General features: G+C 38.8%; 1 protein-coding gene and 1 long non-coding RNA gene across 12 annotated transcripts; one reads left to right on the top strand and one right to left on the bottom strand.

The window, feature by feature from the left end:
- The first annotated feature begins 921 nt into the window (after nucleotides 1–921).
- LOC143297318 (uncharacterized) lies at nucleotides 922–3215 on the top strand. Of its 9 annotated transcripts, none has more exons than XR_013057240.1 (3): nucleotides 922–2476; nucleotides 2519–3061; nucleotides 3104–3215. It is a non-coding gene; the product is annotated as an uncharacterized LOC143297318 (long non-coding RNA). The 9 variants fall into 9 exon arrangements; XR_013057243.1 differs by having other exon boundaries at nucleotides 923–2476; nucleotides 2519–3020; nucleotides 3104–3198; XR_013057244.1 differs by having other exon boundaries at nucleotides 923–2476; nucleotides 2519–2979; nucleotides 3104–3171.
- Nucleotides 2650–24652, bottom strand: LOC143297317 (secretory carrier-associated membrane protein 1-like). 3 transcript variants are annotated; one of them, XM_076609599.1, is made up of 10 exons: nucleotides 24475–24652; nucleotides 23617–23730; nucleotides 22404–22550; nucleotides 21180–21203; nucleotides 16952–17018; nucleotides 14130–14258; nucleotides 11818–11977; nucleotides 11204–11302; nucleotides 10253–10370; nucleotides 2650–5974 (listed from the first exon to the last, which is right to left on the bottom strand). In XM_076609599.1, exons 1-10 carry the CDS (start codon nucleotides 24520–24522, stop codon nucleotides 5807–5809), a joined length of 1074 nt encoding a protein of 357 aa, XP_076465714.1. In that variant the 5' UTR covers nucleotides 24523–24652; the 3' UTR covers nucleotides 2650–5806. The 3 variants fall into 3 exon arrangements, with proteins under 3 accessions (XP_076465714.1, XP_076465713.1, XP_076465715.1); XM_076609598.1 differs by lacking the exon at nucleotides 10253–10370 and adding an exon at nucleotides 7816–7936; XM_076609600.1 differs by lacking the exons at nucleotides 10253–10370; nucleotides 21180–21203 and adding an exon at nucleotides 7816–7936.

Below are 24652 nucleotides of genomic sequence, written 5' to 3'. Positions count from 1 at the left end.
GTTGACTAGACAGTGCACCGCCATAAGCGATCTTTGTTGACATCAAGGGGTCATGTTGGTAGGACCATTTTTCACATTGTAACAAAGCTTGACAGCTGCAGCCAGTTTCCCGCCAATAGAACAATGACTGACCTTTGCCCCTGTCCCAGTTCGAAATGAACAAGTCCATTGTGTTGTTTTGACATGAACGGAAACCTGTGACTGAGATGACAAGAGCATCGTTTCTGAAATATTTGGTGCTGGGGAGTGTCTTTCACACAGGTACTTGGCCATGAAAGAGTTAAACCTCTTTTTGCAAAGTGCAAGCAAATGAAACATGGTGATCAGATAACAGCGCAATGTTTCTTTCAGAGAGAGAGAAATCCATCAGGCGCAGTACATGTGACAGCCATAGGCAGCCTTGATAGCATGCATCAAGATTTCAGCCATAGGGGTAGGTTCAAGAGCAGGTTTTTTTTTATTATTTAAAAAAAAGAAAAAAAAAAAGAAATGTGATTGGTGTAATCATCTTTCTTTTATCTTTAACCCTATGACTGCTACACCTTGGTGCAATGAAATCAGTGTGGCATGAAGTGCAATAACTACTTTTTGTTTGCTTTCAAGTGGTATATGATTTTACTGAGTAAACCAATGCAATCTGAAAATAAAGCAATAATAAAGAATGGTGCCAGACATCCTGATCTGCAACCTAAACACACTTTCATCACAGTGAGACAACAGCCTTCACTGATGAGCATACTCATCATTATCATCAGCATTCATAGTGTTAAAGACTGGTGGCTTTAAATCAATGCAAATGTGAAAACTTGTGAAACTTACACTGATACTGTTTTAAAGTTTAATATAAAATTACACAGAAATTAAAAATTACTTCAACAAATGTTAATTTCAAAATGATTTTAATTCAGGTCACATGGGTTACTCGAAGTTTTCAAATAAAATGAATGCTCATGTTTGCATGCACATACAATCTCATGTGATACACACACATACAGAACACACCATTCAAATTTCAATGTTTTTATAAATTTTTTTTTATACTTTTTCTTGGTCTCGCAGTATTCCACAAATTGTTTTATTATTTCAAATATTCACAGAACAGAAATTACAAATATTTACATTCATGCCTTTAATCATTAAAGATTTATCAATATATAATTCACATCAAAGTTCTGAAATAAATAAAAATTAATGATTGATTAATCTGCTGACAAGCAAAAAATATGGCTTTGAATACCATGAATGTAAACATCTGTAAGCCATGTTTATGACATGAAATAAAAATCACCCACTGAAAGCATTCTAACAAAACAATTTTATCTCTTCCACTCCAGGAAAGAGAGGGAAGAAGGTAAAGTGAGGGTAGAGGGTGAAGTAAAAGATATAAATCTCAATCACAAAAATACACTACATACACACAAAATCAACCTAAAAGATCAAAATGGAATGATTTCATTACAACAATTCCTTGGTTGTCATCAGAGAATCCGCAAGCCATATTCTCTCATTCTCCACGTTTTCTGAATATTTTTCATCAGCTCTTTTACACTGTAACAACACAGAATGGGAGTTCATCTCTTATCTCCCTGCTACATTCACAATCACATTCAGAGGGAAAAAATCCACACAAACATACTATAAATGCATTAAAAAAACCAATAGTAAACAAAGATTACTAACAATGGGAATCATTTAACTACCATTTAACACTCTTCAGGAGTACTAATCTAAATAGAAGGAAAATTCGAACAGCATTCTGTAAATTTATTGGATTCATTCATGAAACATATATTGTGTGGTTCTCGGTAACAAGCAAGCAGAGACCCTCGTCCCATACTGTTTATTGCATGAGAAAAGCAGACTGTGGCAATGTCTTAAACTGCGGATGAACACAGTCAGAACTACTGTGATGCACTGTGAGAGCAATGGAAAACGAGAGAAGCTCTATGTTCTGCAAGAAGCACCTGTCACACTGTAATACGAGGAAATGATACCAGGAGAAGGATCAAGATATTATCATTCAACAGCACTCCAACTTTCAATATAAAGCTGATGATCACTTATTTAGCAAGAAATTCACTTAGCAAGAACATTTAACATAATCGTGTGCCATTCAACAAAGAAAGTACCTTCAACTGGATGAAAATACTCATGAAATACTTGAAAACTATAAACAGAGAAAGGAATAGGAAAAGTACTTCACAAAAACTGTAAACAGCGAAAGGTACAAGAAAATTTCTTCATAAAAACTAGAAACAGAAAAAAGGTATTGGAAAAGTTCTCCACAAAAACTGCTAAACAGTGAAAGGTATTGGAAAAGTTCTTCACAAAAACTGCTGAACAGTGAAAGGTAGGGGAAAAGTTCTTCACAAAAACTATAAAACAGTGAAAGGTAGGGGAAAAGTTCTTCACAAAAACTGCTGAACAGTGAAAGGTAGGGAAAAAGTTCTTCACAAAAACTATAAAACAGTGAAAGGTAGGGAAAAAGTTCTTCACAAAAACTATGTAACAGTGAAAGGTAGGGGAAAAGTTCTTCACAAAAACTATATAACAGTGAAAGGTAGGGAAAAAGTTCTTCACAAAAACTGCTGAACAGTGAAAGGTAGGGAGAAAGTTCTTCACAAAAACTATATAACAGTGAAAGGTAGGGGAAAAGTTCTTCACAAAAACTGCTGAACAGTGAAAGGTAGGGAAAAAGTTCTTCACAAAAACTATAAAACAGTGAAAGGTAGGGAAAAGTTCTTCACAAAAACTATATAACAGTGAAAGGTAGGGGAAAAGTTCTTCACAAAAACTATATAACAGTGAAAGGTAGGGGAAAAGTTCTTCACAAAAACTATATAACAGTGAAAGGTAGGGGAAAAGTTCTTCACAAAAACTATAAAACAGTGAAAGGTAGGGGAAAAGTTCTTCACAAAAACTATAAAACAGTGAAAGGTAGGGGAAAAGTTCTTCACAAAAACTATAAAACAGTGAAAGGTAGGGAAAAGTTCTTCACAAAAACTATAAAACAGTGAAAGGTAGGGAAAAGTTCTTCACAAAAACTATAAAACAGTGAAAGGTAGGGGAAAAGTTCTTCACAAAAACTATGTAACAGTGAAAGGTAGGGGAAAAGTTCTTCACAAAAACTATATAACAGTGAAAGGTAGGGGAAAAGTTCTTCACAAAAACTATATAACAGTGAAAGGTAGGGGAAAAGTTCTTCACAAAAACTAAAAAAAAAAAAAAAATCTCCACAAAAACACCTCATTTGAGAAGAAAAAGCGCTAAATGGATCTGATGACAAAGTACAAGACCAGGGTGAAAATGGGCCAGAGCGAAAATGTGACATACCTTAAGGCAGCGCTACACAAGACAGAAGCAGCATGGTGACAGGCACAAAGACATGATCAGCACTTTATTGATGATGTTCTGCTTTTGCCTCAAGCTCTCAGTCAACCTAACCAATAAAGCGTTAGGTCTTATCAGACCTCAGCTAAGTCTTTATGAAGCAGTATATAATTCATTGTCACTGTCACAGACCATTCATTCATTTTAAAAAAAAAGTACACAAAAATGTGAACACTAAGATGTGTTTGAACAGATTATCAATTTTTTTCAGCAAGTTTTAAAAATAGATCAATGGCAATAAAATGCACAATGTCAACTGAATTCAAATATCAGATAAAGAAAGACAAATACCAACATAACGTACACTGTCAACTGAATTTAAAAAGAAACCAATTTTGTTAAAATTTCTTCAGAGTTAGGCCAATTGCCTTTTCCTGGTTATATTTTCCAGATTCCCTCCCCAAATAAAAAAAACAAAAAAAACAAAACAGACAAAAAACTCATTTACATCAACTGTTGCTCTTGCAACTACAATGCTACTATTTTTTCTGAACAATATTCCTTCGATTATTAGCTAACACGCATAGCATATGAAACACTGGACTCCCAGCTAAATTCTGCATCAAATACAAAACAAGAAACCCAAAAGAACATCACCATTTACCCTCATTGTATTCACAACATACCAATGGACATGCACCACAGAAAACACAGGATGAAACTGCCAGTGTGTAACACATTATCACATTAATCCCTCCAAAGTTACATCACCTTTACAGCAGTCAGGAAGAAAAAAACATGAACAAACAGAAACACCATGATAATTAATGATTTTTTGTTGTTCTTCTTCTAGGAACTACATGATGTTCATTATTCTAACATGGCACCTGAAAAAAAAATTCAGTATAAAGACGTAGGCGACACTTGCAAACACATACTCTGTAACACTTGGAAATAAGAGGTGAGGACAAATTCAGAATTTGCATAATGTTAGTTCTTGTGCACTCCAGTTACAGGCTCAGACACAGGAAACAAGGCAGAACAAAGAAACAGGGAACACAGTAACACAGAGATATGCATAACACAACGCAGACAGCAGAGTTCCGTCTGAAGTGGTGGATCACAGCTGACTGCACAAACCACAAACCACGGTTCACAGGGAGGCAAGAACTGGAGCAAATGGAGATTACAGTCAACACACAGCACGGCTGATTATAACTGAAGTCGTAAGGGGTAGCTTTGAGAAAACAAAACTTGTTATAGGTGGCTGTCTTGGAATTAAGTTCTGACCAATAAAGAATTCATTTCAAGGATAAAATAGAACTTGCATAACCATTAATTAATGTTCTTGGCACTCTAAAACCTTCAAAGCAGATACACTCTTTTGCAACACGATTTTGGCAATAACCTCAACAGACAGATAAATAATTTTGTGAAACCTGGAGAATAATGATGCAAGCTGACAGAGCAAAAACAGAACCATCAAAACACCAAGCTAAGTGCAACCACTTTCCCACACAATTGTTTCTTACAGTTTCATGGCTGATCTCTACATTATAATCAACTGGGGGAATGCAGGATACCCCTCCTCTGATGAACTCTTTACTGCACTGGATCCTGATTAGTCAGGTTGGCTGTCTGTTCAGGACCAACATCAACTTCCCTGGCCATTCCTCTTTTCCCATGTCTTATAAAACTCTATTCACTTCCTGTCAAGATTCCATCTCCATGTGGCCAGTCTATGTAAGTTGGAAAAACAAACGAATATACTGATAACGCGAAAGCAAAGATAAATGATGTGAAGATCTCAATAAATGCTTCGCTCCATATTTCTGTTCGTTCTTTACAGACTCATTAGCTTTTCAGTCCTTTCCTCCAAAACAAGACAAACCACAGAACTGCTGTACTTTCCTAGTTGAAGCTTTCCAGTACACTGCAGTTCATAACCTTCCATAACATTTTTTTTTTATCTCTTAGTAATAAAGCAAAAATCTTCTAAAATGGACTGGACTAGTGTCTGCAAACTTCACATAAAAACTCTTCAGGTCCTGAAGATGTATCAAGTAATCCTTTTTTCACCAATAGCTCCACTCTCCTTGTTCACAGAAAGTACAACATATTTCAGGTCCGAGCATCCACCATGTACATGCACTGATCACCAGTGCACAAGTATAAAACAGATAAGATACCGGGTGGGAGCAAACAAATTAAACTGCAAGATTTAGTCAAAAGGATATAAGAACAGAAGAAATTTTGTTCAAAAATTTTAACGCTCATTAATCTCTCTAAGGTCATCCAAACGGCTTTATGACTGCCATCCAAGCAAACAGACCCCTCCGCACCACTCTCCATGGCAGCAGCCCCACTAAGTAGCAAGTTGGTCCCCCCCCGTTTCCCCCAGTGATGCTGGGCCCACAGCTCCAGAACCTGAAACCTCTGCACCATCCATGCTGATGCCTCATTCATGTGTCGTCTGCTAGTAGCGGTTGTTGGAGCCGTACTGGCCGCTCACCGCCCCCCGTGCAGCCCCTGCGGCAGCGTCGGCTGCCGCGTTCTGAACCGCTTCGTTCTTCATCACCCCCGAGGCAAACTCCGCCTGAGCTTTCTGGAAGCTGGCGCCCGTGCTGCGGTAGATGCGGTGTACCTGTGTGCACAACACACTGTCATCAGGTGTGTCCGGCACGCACCTTTCAAACTGTCCTCCATACTTTCACACAACACTAACCCATAACTGTGTGGGATCATATACATCTGGCATGCAACTTTCAAATTATTGTTCACATACTTTCACACAACACAACCCCACATGACTGTGTGTGATCAAATACATCTGATATGCACCTCTGATAATGTTGCTGTCACATTTTCACACAACACTACCCTACATGCCTGTGTGTAATCATAATATACATCTGGCACACATCCTGGAAATGTCAATGTCATATTTTCACCCAACAAACCTCACTTGCATCTTGTGCAAACTTTTCATACAACCGCAACATTCATACCACATGTCTCCATCTTTAAGTTTTAACATATTCAATGCAACTGAGCCGAATGTGTATTTCAAGAATGCTCAAATGTACATTATCAAGCTGAAACTCCCAATATCTAATATATTTTTTTCTAATACAGTACATGCACTGTCACTTAAACATTCAATGTAACATTCTGGCATCCAAGTTGCATTATAATCAACAACAGGCACCTAGTTTGCAAACTTAGAACTTTTAAACCAACAGAAACAAAATTTGATTCAAGAAAGCTGAATGGTTCACTTTACTTAACAGATGACATAACTCTGATATCCTAATAGTATTCTAAATGCAAATCAAACATAGAATAAAGACAGAATTATCAAAATGTATCTGTGAACATGGTTCATTTTATTTTATCATAAATTAATGAAAAGTTAAAAAAAAAAAAAAAAAAAAAAAAAAAAAAAATCTCACAAACCTACAAAACGTACATATAAAAACATATAACTGTCAAATATGCCTTACCCATGTCTCCCCTTTTTCTCTGCCCCTCCCCCTTAAAACAGTAAATTGGAGAGAAGAACAAAAATGGAATAAATTTGAGACCCCACCCCCACCAATAAAATAAAATGGAAACATCAATTTGTGATCTTATAATCTTTCCCTTACACGTCTATTTATTCTGAAAATAATTCAAATTCCATAGCAAACAACATTTCTTATTCTTCTCACCATCATGAATGTCAGTGAACCACAACAAAGGTCTAAGAACAGCTGCACTGTCCCTACACCGTGCATCAACTTCAAGCACCGCATGCAGTGATACATATAATGTCCTAAGGTACAGTGCAAGACAACATTTACACAGTTCATCTGTGCCCCCCTCCCTTAAGAAGATATCTGGATGTACACCTGTTCTCTGTTTGGAGAAAAAAAGAAAAAGAAAAAAAAAGTGCATTTCCGATTCCTTTTTTCCTTCTGTAAGCACAAAAGTGGGGGTGGAGGTGGGGGGGACTATGAAAACAAAGGACACTTCTATTATTTCTAGATGCAAACCCACTTCGCCCCCTCCCACCCCCTTTTGATGCAGGACACTCCATATCATCCAGTGCACTAGATCTGCTTTCTTGTGAACTGATTCCGTTCTCACATCAACTGAAGCTTGCCTGACCCCCCCACACCCCCCACAGCCCCCCCTCCCTCCCTGTGGGCAGCCTTCTGCCAACCACATCACTGGATTATCAAATTCGACTGAATGAGTAATCCCCCTTATCTATTCCAATTTGCAAGTCATCAATTTGAAAGTTTCAAGATTCTGCAAATGAAAAACTGTCATGCACATAATCCACCCCATCTTCAACAGATCCGAACAATAATTTCTTAGCCGAAAAAACTGATCTTATGTAATATACTGAGTCTAAAAAGCTACTACAAAGGAGTCTTGGCTGATATGCTACCATCTTCCCCCTTACAAATAAAATATTAAAAAAAAAAAAAAGCACTGTACCTTGATGAGCAGGAGTATTGTGACCACAGATTTTAGGGTAAAAAAGAAAGCTACAAACAGCATGATGGCGCCAGCACCCACGTTTTTGTCTGTGGCAACCCTTATCCCATTTATCCAACCACTGGGAAAAGCAAAACAAAATCCACAGTTAAACAAAAAATAATATAAATTATAAAGAACCTGCAAACACAAAAATGTTCACAGAAACATGCACAATTTGACATTCACAACAACCTGGCAACCAAGAAAACTCTAAACCTGCGAATCACAACATAACGTCAAACTCAAGGCATATGCATTAAAACTACTCACATACATACAAACATGATAATGCACCTGAACCTTCGGGACAAGAACTGCTGACAGGTTCTGTGAAAACAAGTGGGTGGAGACACACAAAAGAACAGGTACAAGCGTCAATAATGTACTGCTTCACCAGGCATGGTCCAGTATCTGCTCCCCCTGCCACTGTTTCCTAATCCACTCTGGGGTTTCCAACAAGATTCCTTCACACATTCCTCTGCTGATGAGACCATGTAGCCTGTGAGGAGGATGAGATGGTGGATTATTTCCAAGAAGACAGAGACAGCAAAGATTGACATTACCAGAAAATAGATGTTGAACAGAACATAAATTTGACACTGTTTCAGTCTTAACAACCTGCTTACTCCAAGTGTCATTCAATTTTAGCCACAGCTGGAAGTCAGATATTACTGTGCAAAAGTCTTGCTCCATGTATCTATCAAATTATACTGAAGCAAATAGGCCAGGATACTGAAAAGATGTCTTAAGCAGTCCTGATTACTGCAAAGTCAGCAACAAAGGTCATCACACAAGAACTGAAATAAGAGAAATATTTGACCATGGAGAACAGTGAAGACTTGATCTTCACCCAGAAGGTTAAAAAAATGGTGTGTACAGAACGACCCAGAAAACTGTCTTCAGAACATCCTCAAGGAAACAGATTCAAATCAAATTTGAATTCTTGCACCACATGGTGTGTACAGGGTGGAGATTTTTCATGTTCAATGGGTCAACTTATCTGTAGACTTGCCAACACAAGAATCCTTTTGTGTTTGTCAGCATGCAGATAAAAAGATTCCATGTGTGCATATTGTGGTGAAGAAAACATGGAAAAACACTATTAAGCAACACCTCCAAAATAAAGTACGAGCAAAATAATGGCCTTAAGAGTAGGGTAAAAACAACAAAAAAGGGTCCAACACGTAAAACTTGCAAAAATGAAAATGTGTGAGTTGCTGCCCGTGAATGCTGAAGCGCACACACACACACATCGACACTGAGAAAAGAAAGAATGGAAACAACTGTACTAATCACTAACCACAACAAAGAGGAGACAGCAAAAGAAATGCTAGCCAATCACAAAACATGTGACCGGGAAACTGGGCCATACTCAATCCAAAACAACAGTGTGAAGACAGACAGAGGGATGGCTGTGAAACATGTCCACAGAAAAACACCCACAACACCATGACAGGAGAGCCGTGATCATCCATAACTATATCAGATTTCATCCACATGTTCAGATATCTGATTCCCTTTCTGCCTTTCTTACCACAGGTCAATGTTGCTGTCATTTCCATTATTTTCCTACTACATGCTTGAAGTTGTACACACACACACATACCAAACAAAGATATGCCTCAGAACAAAAATGTGCAGTAGAAAGTTGTCAGCCAAGTGGAATGGTGGACGCACTCAATGCAAATCATGAAAAGAGAACAGCCAAATCAGATAACGGGATGCCTACATCACCAGAAACACCATCAGGCACCACGCATGCAGAGACAAGTCACTGAAGAAACCACCAAACATATCAAAACACCCACTATATGGATTTCACTGGGGAAACAAAATACATGTATACAACAGGCTTGAGTTTAACAGTGATGCTTCCCGCAGTTCTTAACTGTGCATCGTTCACATTTCAGTTGACGAAAATGGTTCAATACAACAAATTTGGATTTTGGACTGCTGCCAACACAAACTGTCTCACAAACTATACCAAGATATAGTTCTTTCAACATGTTTTATCTTTCTTCAAAAGTGATTAGTTCATTCAATATGTATTACCTTTGTGTGACAGAATTCTAAAAACTGGGAAATTTTTGGACAGGAATCCAGACCCCTCCCAGAGCCTGCACCAGTGGGGGTCACAGTGAAGTATGTGTAATTAAACCAAACTTTCTTTTTCTAGTAAAAAATGACAAAAACACAGTTGCAAGTTTTATACTGTTACAAGGACAGAACATTTCATCTGCTGGAACTCTGCCTTTTCGTTTTGTGAAATTTGCAGTTAAATCTCTGCAGAGGAACCAGTCAAACTCAAACCTGCGGATGGAAACAGCCAGTCAACCCTCAGGGGAGGGTGAAGGTGGGGGGGGGGGGGGGAGCAGGATGAGGAGGGGGCCACTACCTTGACTAACACAGCAAAACTTATGATGGCCAGCAGGGCAAAGAAGATGCCCACAAAGATCATGATCAAGCCTGCAGCCAGGTTCTCACCAACCACCCCCAGACCAGCAATGATGCCGCTGGAAAGGAACAGGCACACATTTTAATTGCATCTGCAATCCGGCACAAACTGGCAGATAAAACAGATGGCTGCACTGATTCAATGTGGAAAAACAAAACCACAAAATTCAGTCTTTAACACTGCACTCCCTCTTAATATTGTCGTTTTAATTAACTGGGGACGCTGTGGGAGAGGTGGCTGGAGAGAGGACAACAAGAGAGTGTTAATAGGATGGGTGTGTTACATCCAAGCATGTGCCTGTGTTTATTTATGAGCATGCACCTGCATTTATGTCTGAGCCAGTGCCTGTGTTTATTTCCAAGCATGTGCCTGTGTTTATATCTGTGCCAGAGAATGTGTTTGTCTGCCAATGCTTGTGTTAATGTTTATGTCTGATCCAGTGCCTGAGTTTATGTCTGAGCCAATGCATGTATTATGTCTGATCCAGTGCCTGTTTACATCTGAGCCAATGCTTTTGTTAATGTCTGAGCCAGTGTCTGAGTTAATGTCTGAGCCAGTGTCTGAGTTAATGTCTGAGCCAGTGTCTGTGTTTATGTCAACATGTGCCTGTATTTATGCCTGAGGCAAAGCCCATATTCATGTCTATAACTGAGCATGTGCCTGACTTTATAACCAAGGATGCGCCTGAACATACCAATGTCAATATGCATAACTACAAATACAACTCCGAATACAAACAATAACATGCTTTACCCCTTCATTTCTGATCCTAAACACAAAGAAATCAGTGTCCACAGATCTGTTTCACCTCATCACAAGCCTACAGCTAGCACATTCATAGTTCATAAACTTGTTTTCTAGTACAGATGGATCAGTCAAATTCCCACTTACACAGTGAAGTCGGTGATCCCAATACACTGGATAATGTACACACAGAACTGAAAGAAAAACACGAAGAAAAACACAAAGAAGTTGAAGGAACTGTCACTCCTGCAACACACACACACAAAAGTTCTCGTTAAAATATGAAGTTTAAAGAGATCTTATCCAACATAAATTTCATCTTAGGTAGTAAATACAAAAAATAAAAATATCCTGTATGAAAGAAACATTTTGTAGTCCATCAAGGTACATGACCACCAACTGGAATTCATCATTTATGTTGACAGAATTAAGAGAAGTGCTGCAGAATGACACTGTTCCCAGTTATTCACTTCTAAATCAACTATGGCTCATCAACATTTTACCCTAACATTTGGCAGAAAAAAGTATCAATTTTTTTCAAGTGTGTTTGCTTTTTCTGCATGCAATTATCAATGGACTTCAGGGCTGGACTGCATGAGCAATCTTCACAGCAATCATTTCGCTAAGCGTTTGGAACTTCCAAAACTGTATGCTTATTCCATTTACAGAAACATTCTTAACACTAAGCAATGAGGCCCCAGTTAAGCATGAAAATCTAATCCCCCCAAACTCTTCAAAACATGGCCGTGGGAGGGACTGACCTGAAGGCCTTGTACAGAGGTCTGTACCAGCAGAGGAAGGAGCAGGGGGTGAAGAGGAGGAACCACAGGATGGACAGGCCGAAGGTCGTGCCACCATCGGCATCCACGATGAACCAGGCCAGGCTGGCCAGCACGTTCAGGAACAGCACAATCACATGGACTGCAACACCAGGTGTGATGGTCAGTCATGTCAAATTTTTACCATGGGATGATGGGCGCAAACAGCTGAGTGGTTAAATCGTTGCACTTTCAATCTGCTGGTCCCGGGTTCGAATCTAACAGCGCATGGTGGGTAAAGGGTGGAGATTTTTCCAATCTCCCAGGTCAACATATGTGCAGACCTGCTTTTGCCTGAACCCATTTCGTGTGTATATGCAAGCAGATGATCAAATATGCAGGTTAAAAATCCTGTAATCCATGTCAGCGTTCAGGGTTAAGGAAACAAGAACATACCCAGCAAGCACACCCCAGAAAACATAGTACGGCTGCCTAGATGGCAGGGTAAAAATGGTCAAAGACGTAAAAGTCCACTTGAATACATACAAGTGAATGTGGGAGTTGCAGCCCATGAGCAAAGAAGAAGAAACCATGGGAACAGCAGAGGAGGTAACTGGAGTCCCCCCTAACTGGGCAAGAATTTGATCACAGTGGAGAATATCTTGCCTAAGTTACATCCCCACTCTCTCAACCAAGAGGGCTTTAGGACAGTCAGCGTTGGGATGATGCCCATAGGCCAGCTAGCCCCCAAGGCTGCAGCACTAAGAGGAAGTGCAATGTTCCCTCCTAGTCTGAGAGTCATAGTCCCTCACAAAAGACTAAGCTGCAAATGAATACCCACTGCAGTGGAAAAACCACTGATTATACACCTCTCACTCTGCCGAACTGTAGGCTTATGCCAATCTCTGATATAAGCCAAGCTTTAAGCCTGATATAAGCCAAGCTTTAAGCCTGACTGCAGCACAACACAATCAACACTTTCGTCTCCCAATAACTTTTGTATCCCAGAATTTGAGATATTTTGTTTGTTTTAAGATGATGGGGGTGATGAAGATGCTTTTACAGGGGTTATCTACATTTGGGACTGCCTGACAAGGCTGCTCTCTTATAACATATCGCAGCATCAACCAGGCTGGAAGATAGACACCTGCAGTGTTGGTCAGGAAATTTAAGCAACACTCGCAAAGACGCATGTATGAAGCAGATGACCCTCGACTGTGTGGTCACTGCCTTCCCATTTGAGCCCATAACTCAGTCAGCTCTGGGTAGGAGCCTCACACAGGCTGAAATAAAAACACCACCTCTGATGGTGGAGATAGAACCTGTCCTCCAAGTTGTTAGTCCACAATACATTGCTGCGGTGGCTTTTCCTGTTTGTACATATCAAGTTATAATAATGCAGGAAAAAAAAAAAACCCAAGGAGGATGGGTGTGACTGGTTTTTAAATTACTGAAAAATTTGCAGCCTGGGTCCACAAAATGCCTCACTGAAGTGCATTTCTCAATATTAGAACAAAGCAAAATAAAGACTGAAATTTAACTTGCCTAAATGCCAATACAGAAAACTGTATGGTATGGAAATACTCCCAATCATGAAACAGATAAAACAGCAGACAAGGGCAAAAATGGCGACATGAGACAGAGAGAGACTTTCTGTTAGCGGAGAATTGTGGCAGAACAATCAAAAACATTTTTTTAAAGAAAAACTATCTATATAAAGAAGTATCACTGATCATCACAAAAAAACAACAACAAATATCAACTTTATATGATGAATCAGAATCACAGGTTATCTAAGTCCAAAGTCCCTTGTGGGAAAGTTGGAAGGAAAAAAATGTTTCTTCAGAAACTGAGAAAGAAACATTAAACATCTTCCTGCTAACTTACAAGAGAAGCTATTTCCTTGTGAATTCAGTATTTCTTTCTTGAAAATTATTTCACCAGATGTGTACGCAACCATATGATCTGTTATACATGGACAATCCATGACACAAGAAAATGCACAGAATGCTCTCAATTATTAAACCAAACCTAGAGATCAAAGCAAGCTGCTGGCAACATCTTCTCAAAACCTATCTGTTGGTAATCTTGGTTTCTTATTTCTACAACATGCCTGCCAACTCACTTTGAATGTGTGAGGTTTGAGAAAAAGGGGGTGGAGGGCGGGGTGCGGGAGACAGAGAGAGGGAAGTCAAGAGTGGTTCATGCATTTTGTAACTTTTTCTTTCATGTAAAGCGCCTTGAATTCTTACAAAGGGCACCATACAAATGCACATTATCATTATGAACATTTAGGACAAACAAGAGCTTCTTACATCCCCACAGGTAGTACGTAAACTTGACAATTCTCTGGAACTCCAGTGGAATGTCTACGCTGAAATCCTGATAGAAACAAGGTCCACATGGCAAGAACTTGGGCAAAGGTGGCCAGTTGTTCTGTCGACCTGCAAAAGAAAAAACAAAACTGTATAGAAGAGAATGAAACTGAAAACAAATGTGGCATTGGTCATTCTTTCCCCCCTCCTCTCCTCCCCCACCCCCCTTTTCTCCAAAGCATGTGAATGACAGTACAAAGCAGCACACCAAAAATCAAAAGCTTGTGTATAGTTTTGTGACAGCTCACATGAATGCAAATAAACTGTCCTTTGCATGTATTTGCATGTTGTGCACATCTATGATCATTTACACATTGCAAATTTTATCTATTCATTATATGGTGTGGTTCCTGAGTATTACTAAAACATTCCATGTTTTAAACACTTTGCAGCAAATAAAAATAAATATAAAAAAACCCATTCTACATTGTTTTTGTGTCCAACCTGACCGAAAATGTGTAATTAGTTGCACATATCTCTGGACATTTTTTTTAATGTAATAAATGTTAAGCTGCATGTGTGCATGTGTGTTTGCATGCATGTAATCATGAGTGTATGTGCCTGTATATTTGGTTTCTTTCCCCCCTTGCAGTGAAGGTGTATACTTGAATATTCTATGGGTTACTGAATGTTCTGTGAATTGGATGTATATATCAGGCTTATCACACACACACACACACACACACATGTAACCATGCATGTATCTGTAAGGTATGCTCCTGTCTGGTTGCATGAGCAAACATGTGGTTTATTTCTCTTTTTAGTTTAGTTCATTAAATGTACCCCCACCCATAAAAAAAAGCACTGAGAGAAAGAGAGTGAGTCAGTGTTAAAGAGGCTAGAGTCAAGTACCAAAAAAGAAAATTTCTTCATAAAAGGAAATTTTCTGTCTAAAATTACATTTAAATAACATACTTACCGTGACCCAACTAGTGCAGACTACAGCAGGGGTCCGACATTCCTGTCCTGTGCAAACTACTATCCGCCTATGTGGAGAAAAAGAAACTACGGCCGATAACCTCCCGGAAGTAGGTAACCTCCCCTTTGTCCCGCTAGCTAGCACCCTCTTTTGACGGCAGCCATCATGACTCCTGTTCCTGTGCTCTTCATACGGCTAAGTTATACTGTGACCCACTTGTGCATCCTTTTAATCTATCACACATTCATCTCCTCCAAACATAAAAACTACGCAACATCAATAAATCTAATAAACAGCAATTCTCACACACATACAGATAAACATTGTTTAATTAATTATCCACAACACAGTTGAAACACAAGAATGGGCAACATCTGTTACAGCACAGCTGCCAGTGTTCCTTCACCAGTGAAATGCCTCCCCCCCCCCCCCCCCCCCCCACACACACCTCCCACCCCCTTTACATCCCTCATTAATTCCACCATCTGTGGTGGACTATGTCACCCCATATGAATCCACTCATAGTGTCGGGGTTCACACAACACAGTGAGCAGCTGGCTGTGACAGGCATACTGTGTTTGTATAGACGGCTGTTGGCTTCCACAACAAGCACTTCTCCTCCACATTACTTTGAAAAGCCAATGCCAGTAACATGATCGATCAACTTTCTTTTTTAGCTCCGTAATTAGATATCCATTGATAACATCAAAGGAGTTTCGTACACCCATTGACAAAAAGGACAAAGCCTTCATGGCTCCTCCCCCGTAACCAAACCACTTAAAGGGGGTGTGGGGTGGGGGTGTTGGGGGAGGGGGTGGGAGGGGGGGGAAGAAACGGAGGGGAATGCGGGTGGGGTAAGCATGGAATGTTGCAGCGGTTCAGAACAATGTGTACCAGACAAACAGACTGAGAGAAATCATGAAATTAATCATTCCATCAGTGGCAGACAACTAAAATATTCAACATCGAAACTGATCTATAGCACTTTTAGTCAGCAAGTTTCAAAATCCATAAAAAAAACCTTGTCCATTTTGAACAAGTCTGCTCACCATTCAGACACAACTTTCTGTTGAATTGGAAACTCTGTGTTAGAATGTAAATATTTCCTCAATATTCTGTCAATGTTCATTGACAAATCAAGATGTGCTGGAAAATGGTAGCAACAAATCTGTCAATGTTTTAACCTTTTTTCTGACTTTATCACGGCTTTAAGGCTGAGAAACTTGTAACATAAACTCCAAATATTTACAGAACACACCACAGATACCGACACCACTGAAAATGCTAGTTCGAACCTCATAAGGATTTACTGGGTGATTTTTACCTGTCTGTCCTGTCAGCTCAGATGAAGACCTAGTGGTGCTTTGTACACCTCTGTATGTGTTCACAGGTATGCAGATGATTAACATTATCTTAAGATTCTATAATTCAAGAGCAAATTTAGTAGTTTAAAGAAACACTTAATACACAGTAATCCAAGAGCAAATTTGGTGGTTTGAGGAAACATTTAATACTCCATGCTCCATGTGTGCCCTCTCCTAACAAAAAAAAGAGTGTTTCCATGAGAGAATAAAAATGCAATCACATGAAAGTGTTCTCATAGGACACAATGAACATGGGAGTTGCAGCCCCAAAATGCAGCAGCAACACATCATTGCAATTTCCACTAATATTTAGGTACATAGGAAAACAGGGACAGGTAACAGAATGTAAAGAGAGAAAATTCACACCTCACATGAACACAGTCACACAGAAATGTAATGTATGTTCTAATGATGGAAGGAAAGGGGTGGATGGGTGATTAACAGTTACTCAGAATACAGCACATCATTAGAAGACTCACTTCCTGGTTTCATGTTTTTCAATGCATTTTCCTGCCTCTGAAGTTCTGCTGCTTTCCGCTCCAATTCCTGAAATGAATGAAGAGGCAAAAAATCAATTAATTCAGTTTTGTTCCTGATCAGAATGAAGGGGAAAAAAACTAATAAATTCACAATCTGTTCCTGATCAAACAACTGTCCCATCATTATTGCAAATGGTATTGCTTCAAGGCTTCTTGGGTGTAAGAAAAACAGGTCACAAAACAAACAACAACAAAAAAGTCCTTCAGTTTATTCGAGGGCTAATGGAATGGGTTTATCAGTGAAAACTTCCAGTCAAAACTCAGTGAAAACTTCCAGTCAAAACTCTTTTATGATTCTTGACCAGAGGCAGATTAGCTAGGCAGTCAAAAGAAAATTTAAATCTATTCACAGAAACGCACTTCACTATCCAATCACAAAAATGTAAACATGCTTTTAAACTGAATTATGTAGCACAGTACCCACAATGGTAGAGATGGAAATAGAAAAGATACTAAGACCACAATACAATATCCAAAACTGCATCCCCTAGAAGTAGAACTGAAAGAGCAGAATATCAACAGAAAAAAATCTGCATTGTTACAGCCTTACTTTATCCACATGGGGTAGAGAGGGGAGAGGAGGTATAAATGGGGGCGAAATGGGAATGTCAGCAGAACCAAATCACAGTTTTCAAACCAGAATATATAAAATCACTAATTAACTCTGACATGTGTCCATTCATCGCTTCGTTGCCTGCATCACAGGCCAGCAAGTTGTCAAAGCTTGTTTCAGTGTGACATGGTGGTAAAGTGCATGTAATCAAAGCATACTTCTTATAAGTTAATTTTTCCCCATGTGTGTAGGCATGGGCTATTTGTAAACTTGAATGCATACATATATCTTTGTCAGGTAATCAATATACTTCCTGGCTACAAACTTTCCCTCTATAAGTTTCTTTATATCTAAACAAGACAGCAAAGACACCGAGTAAATCATTTAAACTCAGTTTCTTACAAGCTGTGTGCATTCTATAGTTATTGTCTACCACACCTGCTATTTCTCTTTTTTTCCCCTAAAAAAAAAAAAAAACCCACCAAAAAACAAAAAACCCAAAACAAAACAATATACTTTTGTTACCATACTCTGAAGGAGAATGGGAGGGAATACTGAGGATAAAAAAAAAACCCATTCAAAAACTGTAGGCAGCTTAGCTAACCGTTGCGGTACAGAATGTCAAAACAGTACAAAACTGCGACATTTTGTACCATGCTCATGGTATATATATATATATATATATATATATATATATATATATATATATATAAAAATTAAATAAAAAAAAAGAAGCAAATTTGTCAACCTGACCACTTGTCAATGGCACTGGCCACTGGTCATATGCATTATCACAGGTACAAACATTCTCTGGAGACACTGACAGTAATAAGATGTTAAAGAGTCAGAATCTGACATTTTAGGTCAAAGTGATCACTGGTCATTGTCACTGACCAATGGTCAAGTGCATTGCACAAGGTACAGTAGTACACAGGAGACACTAATAAGCTGATGAATAGTCAAAACCTGCAATTTACATTAAAGTGACCACTGGTCGATGGCACTAACCACTGGTCCAGATTAAAGGTGCATAAATTTCCCGATGACAGAAATAAGCTGTTAAGTGTCAAAATTAGATTTTTTAAGTAAAAGTGGCCAGTGGTCATTTTCAGTGACTACCTGTCATCTACACTATACACGGCACAGTAGTATTAACTCACTCCTTACGGCCAGTCCTCTCTTCTCCTCTACACAGACCCCTCGGATGTCCAGTGGGTGTCTGAATGACCCAACCTTTAGCTTCCGTCGTCAGAATTGTGGTATTCTTTGTCAACATTCACGTCTTCATTATAAGAGCCTTCCGCTTGCAATATTTTGATGATGGTACTTGTGGTGAAACGCTGTTAACGTCGTCTCTTTCGCCGTTCGTATGGAAAGAGTTAATGACATACTAATAAGCTGTTAAATAGTCAAAATCTGCAATTTACGTCAAAGTGATCTCTGACCTGTGCTGGGTTACCAGTTTTTTAAGTCTTTGGTTCAACTCAGCTGGGGATCGAACTGGGTAGCTTCCACTCCCCAGGCGGACATCTTTACCACTTGGTGTCTGTGTCCTAGGGTCAGTGTTTACTCACCTTTTCAACTGTACTTTACTCAACCGACAAGTCAGACCCAACGGAAAATGATCTATTCATGTGTGACAAACTGTCCCACAGTTGACATAAATATACGACAATGTCGAACAGCATGTCACATATGTGGCATATTGAAATGCTGTGACATTTTGTACTGCGAACATGGGACAAAATGTCGCAATTTTGACATTTTGTACCATTTTGACATTTTGTACTGCAACAGGTAATACACAAATAAAATGTAACAATAACTGATTGCTTGTCAAATGCCTATTTCTGAAATCTGTGCAATGTATTATTAGGAAAAGGAAATTAACATATATATATATATATATATATATATATATATATATGAATCAAACCAGCAACTTCAGACCAGCATAACTGTTAGAATGGAGTTATCAGTAATAATAATAATAATACATACTTTTCATTATGTAATGTATGCAAAACAAGAGATCATAAACAGTCATTTTGGTTGTATTTATAATCATCTATTACCCATCCCCATGCATACAATTTAATAACGACCGATAGAAGAAATGGGTAACAATGGCTCGCACACAACACACTGAATTATTATGCACACTCAAATTACTCTATGCTTTGTTGTTTAATTTCATTCCGTAAATACCCAGTGATAACATCCACACACATTCACAAGTTAGCTACAACACTTCAAAAACTCATAATGATAAGATACATAAACTGTAACAATTGCATGATCAGAAGTTGAGTGCAATGTGCAACTCCGGACACCTCGTTCCCAAAGTTTTCATTCTGTGGTTAAAGATATTCTTGCAGTTGAAGATTTCTAATATTTCGAAGATGAAGCGTTTGGCTCTGTAAAAGGAAATCTAACTTCATGTGTCTCCATACAAAAATGTTTTATCTATCACACAATCGCTACAATCACTGAATCAGGAAAAGGTCATCATGAAAAGAGGATGGGAAGGGAGGCAGCAGGCAGGAAGACTGGAAGAGGGATGAACAATCCAATACAGTAATGGCAGGCACAACAAGGGGAAGGTTGCACAAGCTTCCTGGGCCCATGTAACTAAAACAATTATGTCTTGTAATCAATATTTCTGCTCATGACTTACGGTTACTGAGGTTTTCTGCATCATTTTCAATGTACAATGACCACAGCAAATACTAGAAGACTTTGAAAAAGGCATCACCAAAACAAAAAACGAAGACAGAATCAATTTGTGACAGGGTAATCAATACAAATGAATCAATTTTGCCCCTTCCCTCCCCCACTGAACTCTACAAACAAAACCCCTTTTTAATTTTGTGAGAGGCTTTGTTGTTGGACTGAAAACCAATAACTGATTTCAGTTAACATAAATATCTAGTGCTGAACAATCCCAGCCAACTGAAATCCCATCTCTGTGTTGTTTATGGCGGCAGATGTGTTACAAACTGACAGCACCCCCATGATACACAGAACATAAATCTCTGTTGTTTGCCGACTGCTTTCTTTCTTTCTCAACAGCTATTACTCCAATTCCTAAGCTGAGCACTGAAACTCAAGTAACATGATTTTCCTTACACCTGTAAAAATCAATCATCAATGTTTGCTAAGTAAATGCTGGTGTGCTCTTCAACAACTTTTTTGAAAATGATATATATTATCATTCTCCTCCTGACTACCATACAAACAGAAATGGGGGGGGAAAAATCAGCTTCAGTTGTTTAACTTAAAAAAAAAAAAAAAAAAAAAAATCTACATTTTCCAATTTCAAATAAAAAGGGAAAAGTGGACAAGAGAAGGAAAAACAGGAAGCTGAAAACACACACACACTGCTAGATGAAAAGAATGCAACATCATTTTGACAGAAGAAATACTGTTGCATTTCAAATGACAGAAATCAACATGTATCTGGCAGGTTCAGCAGAGGCAGCCAGGGTAATGGGTTCAAGGACAAGAATTAAAAAAAAATAATAAAAAAATTTTAAAAAGTGCCACACACACACACACACAATGTGATGTGCGATGTCATGGCCGACGGCCATTGGGGTCTGAGATCAGCCTCACCTGACCCAAAAGAGATGCCTCCTGCTTTATATTGACAACAATCACATACACACATACTTTTCAGCACAATGTCTGCTGTGGCCATTATAATCAGTCTGTGCATAACACACTATTCAAACATGTTAAAAAGACAATTATTGATAAGCATCACAAACTGTTGTTGTTGTTTTTTTTAAAGTGTGCTTTATGAAATGGATGTTTTACATGTGTTTTCTATATGTCTTGACTGGTTGACATAGTTCCTAGCAAACAAGGTTATGACAAAGCACAAGTTGTTTGCTCCATGCTATATACAATAGTGTTACCGTCAAAGTGTTAACGTTATAATAAAGTACAGGTCAGGTGAAAGCACAAGAAAATCACACACAATTACTTCTCTACATAACTCTCCAATGCATTCTTATCGTATAGCACACTGGAATATGATCAGTAAGATCCATTCAACAACAACAAATATTCAGTAAAAACATACTGTGAAAGTTTTCACGCTTTGACCAACTGGAAACTCTGCAGTTTACCCCACCTGAACTTGAGAGCGAGGACATTTCCACTGTGCAAGTTGGGAATTTGGGAATGTGTGCAGCAGATCTTGCATTGCAACTGTAAATTAGTTTGGGGCATTTTTCTTTCATGAATGCTTACACAGATATATATTAAATCAGAAATATATATCAGAGCATCTCTGAATTTATAGAAATATTTTTACTAAACACCAAAACAAAATAAATAATAACAAAATAAATAATAAATAATACTAAAAGGCTATTGACAGTGAGTGGTGAAAAACAACATTGGTTTGTTGGCAGTTACAACTTGTTAATTTCTATATTATTATTATATAGAGAAGTGATTATTTTTCTGTTTCATCCAGGAAATATGCTGATGAAATGTATGTTTTTTTTTCCTTTCTTCATAGTTTATAAAATGATTATTATCAGACAAAATAAATACACAGAAAACTTGTTTGAAAAACAAAGAAAATACCCTTATAACAACACAAAAACAAACAAAAAAACAAGAAACCTTAAAACTCAACATGCATGCTTTCATCTGTAACACAAATGCTAACAACATAAAGGGATAGGCTGACTACACTGGCTGCAAGTCCAACACAGGCCAACCATCTAATTCAAAGGAGGAAAAATAAATTCATCCCAAGTCCATCCATATAAATTGTAAACATTCACCAGCAGTCGTCTATTTATCTAAAAACTGTCCACTAACCTCTTGGCGACGCTGAAGCTCGCTGGTGTCCACTTTCTGGGCTCCAGTTGCGGAGTATGGTGGGGGTTCTTCTGAGGGGGTCATGATGGCCGGCTGTGTCGTCTGGGCCGGCCGGGGGGGTGGGACAGTGCCGCCACCCTGCTGTGCCTGAATCATACAGTCTCAGTTTCAAGGAGGAATCAAAGCATATGGACTGATCTACTTACACTATATCTGAATTAATCTATATATATATTTTTTTTAATTCAAAGGGAAGGCAGGAGGATAGTACCTGCCCAGTTTACACATAGACTCAAAGCACTGGTCTGGCCTTGAGAATCACACAGAAATACCAAAAAATCATACCTAGTGACTGTTTCAATCAATTTATGTACATTGCTACTTCATTAGTCTGTAATGAAAAGCAAGGGAGAGAACTATTCGTCCGGATTGAGTTAAAAGACTGTACTTCTCTGGAGAATACTTCACTGGACATTTTGTCGCATTCTCACACTATTTCTCATACTTCATTATTCATAGACCACTTTTCACATCAAAATTACACCTTTCATCCTTGAAAAAGGTCTATACTGACTGAAAATTCTAATATTTTTTATTTCATAAGCGTGTTTTTCATGTTTCTTGTTCAAACGCCATGTCTTCAAAGTAAAAATCATCACCAGATTCAGACTGTAGGAAGACTGAGTGCTGGCGGAATTTGATGGCCTATTGGTATGATGCCCTAAAGGTCTTTCTGGTAAGGACCCGGCAGTAGTCCTTTGTTTTCATGGCAGTAGTTAGTTGCATCGTGAGCTTGTTATTCACTGTACTCTAGCAGCCGCCCTTTTGACTGAGTTTTGCGATCTTAGCGCAAGACTGGGGGTGAATGGCAACCTGGACCCGCTAGCGCCCAGTGCAAAGGCATACACAAAGTTTGAAGCATGGGCCGTCAATGTATGCAAGGAGTTTAGTCATTGCTACCCAAGACCATCAACACAACTGAACTGAAAAAAACTCCTGGGAAAGCCTTAAGGTGTTGGCAACATTGGCTTGTCCCAAATTGCTGGCCCAGACCACCAGTATAACAGGGGTTGTTGACTGTTGTCATCTCAGCTGCCCCCTGAAATGCTCTCCCTCAGCTGTGCCAAGTGGGCCTGATGAAGACTGACTGAGCATGCTGTCACACTTTTCAATAAAAGAAACTGAACATGATTAAAGATCAAGCATCACTGACCCCGCCAGCTGCGCGAGTCTGGTTTCCTCCTTCTGCAAAGGGATTGTAGTCATCCAGCATTCCCTGCTGCTGTCCTGCACTGCCTGCCCCTGATGCCTGCTGAACAGATGGGTCCTGTAAAAATAAAAGAAAAAAATTAACTTGAACAATGAGATATGAGACCACTCAACAGAGCTGTAGTATGAGGTATACTATACTTTCACTTTAAAGTAATACCCTGGTGTTAAGTAGACTTCAGAGAAACAATAGAATCATTGGGAACCATTATTATGGGAATGGAACTCATTCTTCTGTGCCTAAAACTCACAAACTGTGCTCAGGAATTCAGTTAGCAACATTCTACTTCACTTGTAGGTTAATTAGCTTATCATATATCTGGACATTGTGAAATACTACAGGTGTGACAACTGTAAACACACACACACACACACACACTGTGACAAATGTACATTCTCACAATTACATCAACAGATGTGCATAACATAAACTAGAACAAGGGTTTAACTCAGAATTGCCTAGAACTGTTGGCTACTGCTTTAAATGGACAACAAAATCTTATGTTGCCCAGCCTACTTCTGGTGGGAAGTATTTATGAAGGATGGTCTCTTAGTTATACACTACAAAGTAACAATTACTGAATCAATCAAAAGCATTAAGTTAGCAAGTTTCATCATTGACAAGCAGTCATATGTTGGTTTGCGTAACCTAATATCACCACTAGGACTGTTCAAAAAACAACATTTTAAAAAGAACCTGGAGCTCTAGCAAACGAAAGCAGTAAAAATTTGATTCAAGACCTCTTTCGAGTTCCTGTCTCAAAATCTGCGAACATACCGCCAACTCGTCTTGTCTACTTACTGAAAATGGATTGGATGCATGAGGATCCGCAAAAGGATTGCTCTCCATTTCTGAAATTCACGACTCGTACACGACTTCTACACTGAATGCCAAAAATCCGTTTTCTTTAAGCTATATGCTGTGTATTTTCATTTCTCGATCACAAGCAGAAGGTGTTTCTGTCATGCAAGATTACCTA

The sequence above is a fragment of the Babylonia areolata genome, chromosome 22 (genome assembly GCF_041734735.1).
Source record: "Babylonia areolata isolate BAREFJ2019XMU chromosome 22, ASM4173473v1, whole genome shotgun sequence".
In the NCBI taxonomy this organism is placed as follows: Eukaryota; Metazoa; Mollusca; class Gastropoda; order Neogastropoda; family Buccinidae; genus Babylonia; species Babylonia areolata.
This window is presented reverse-complemented; position numbering and strand designations above follow the sequence as displayed.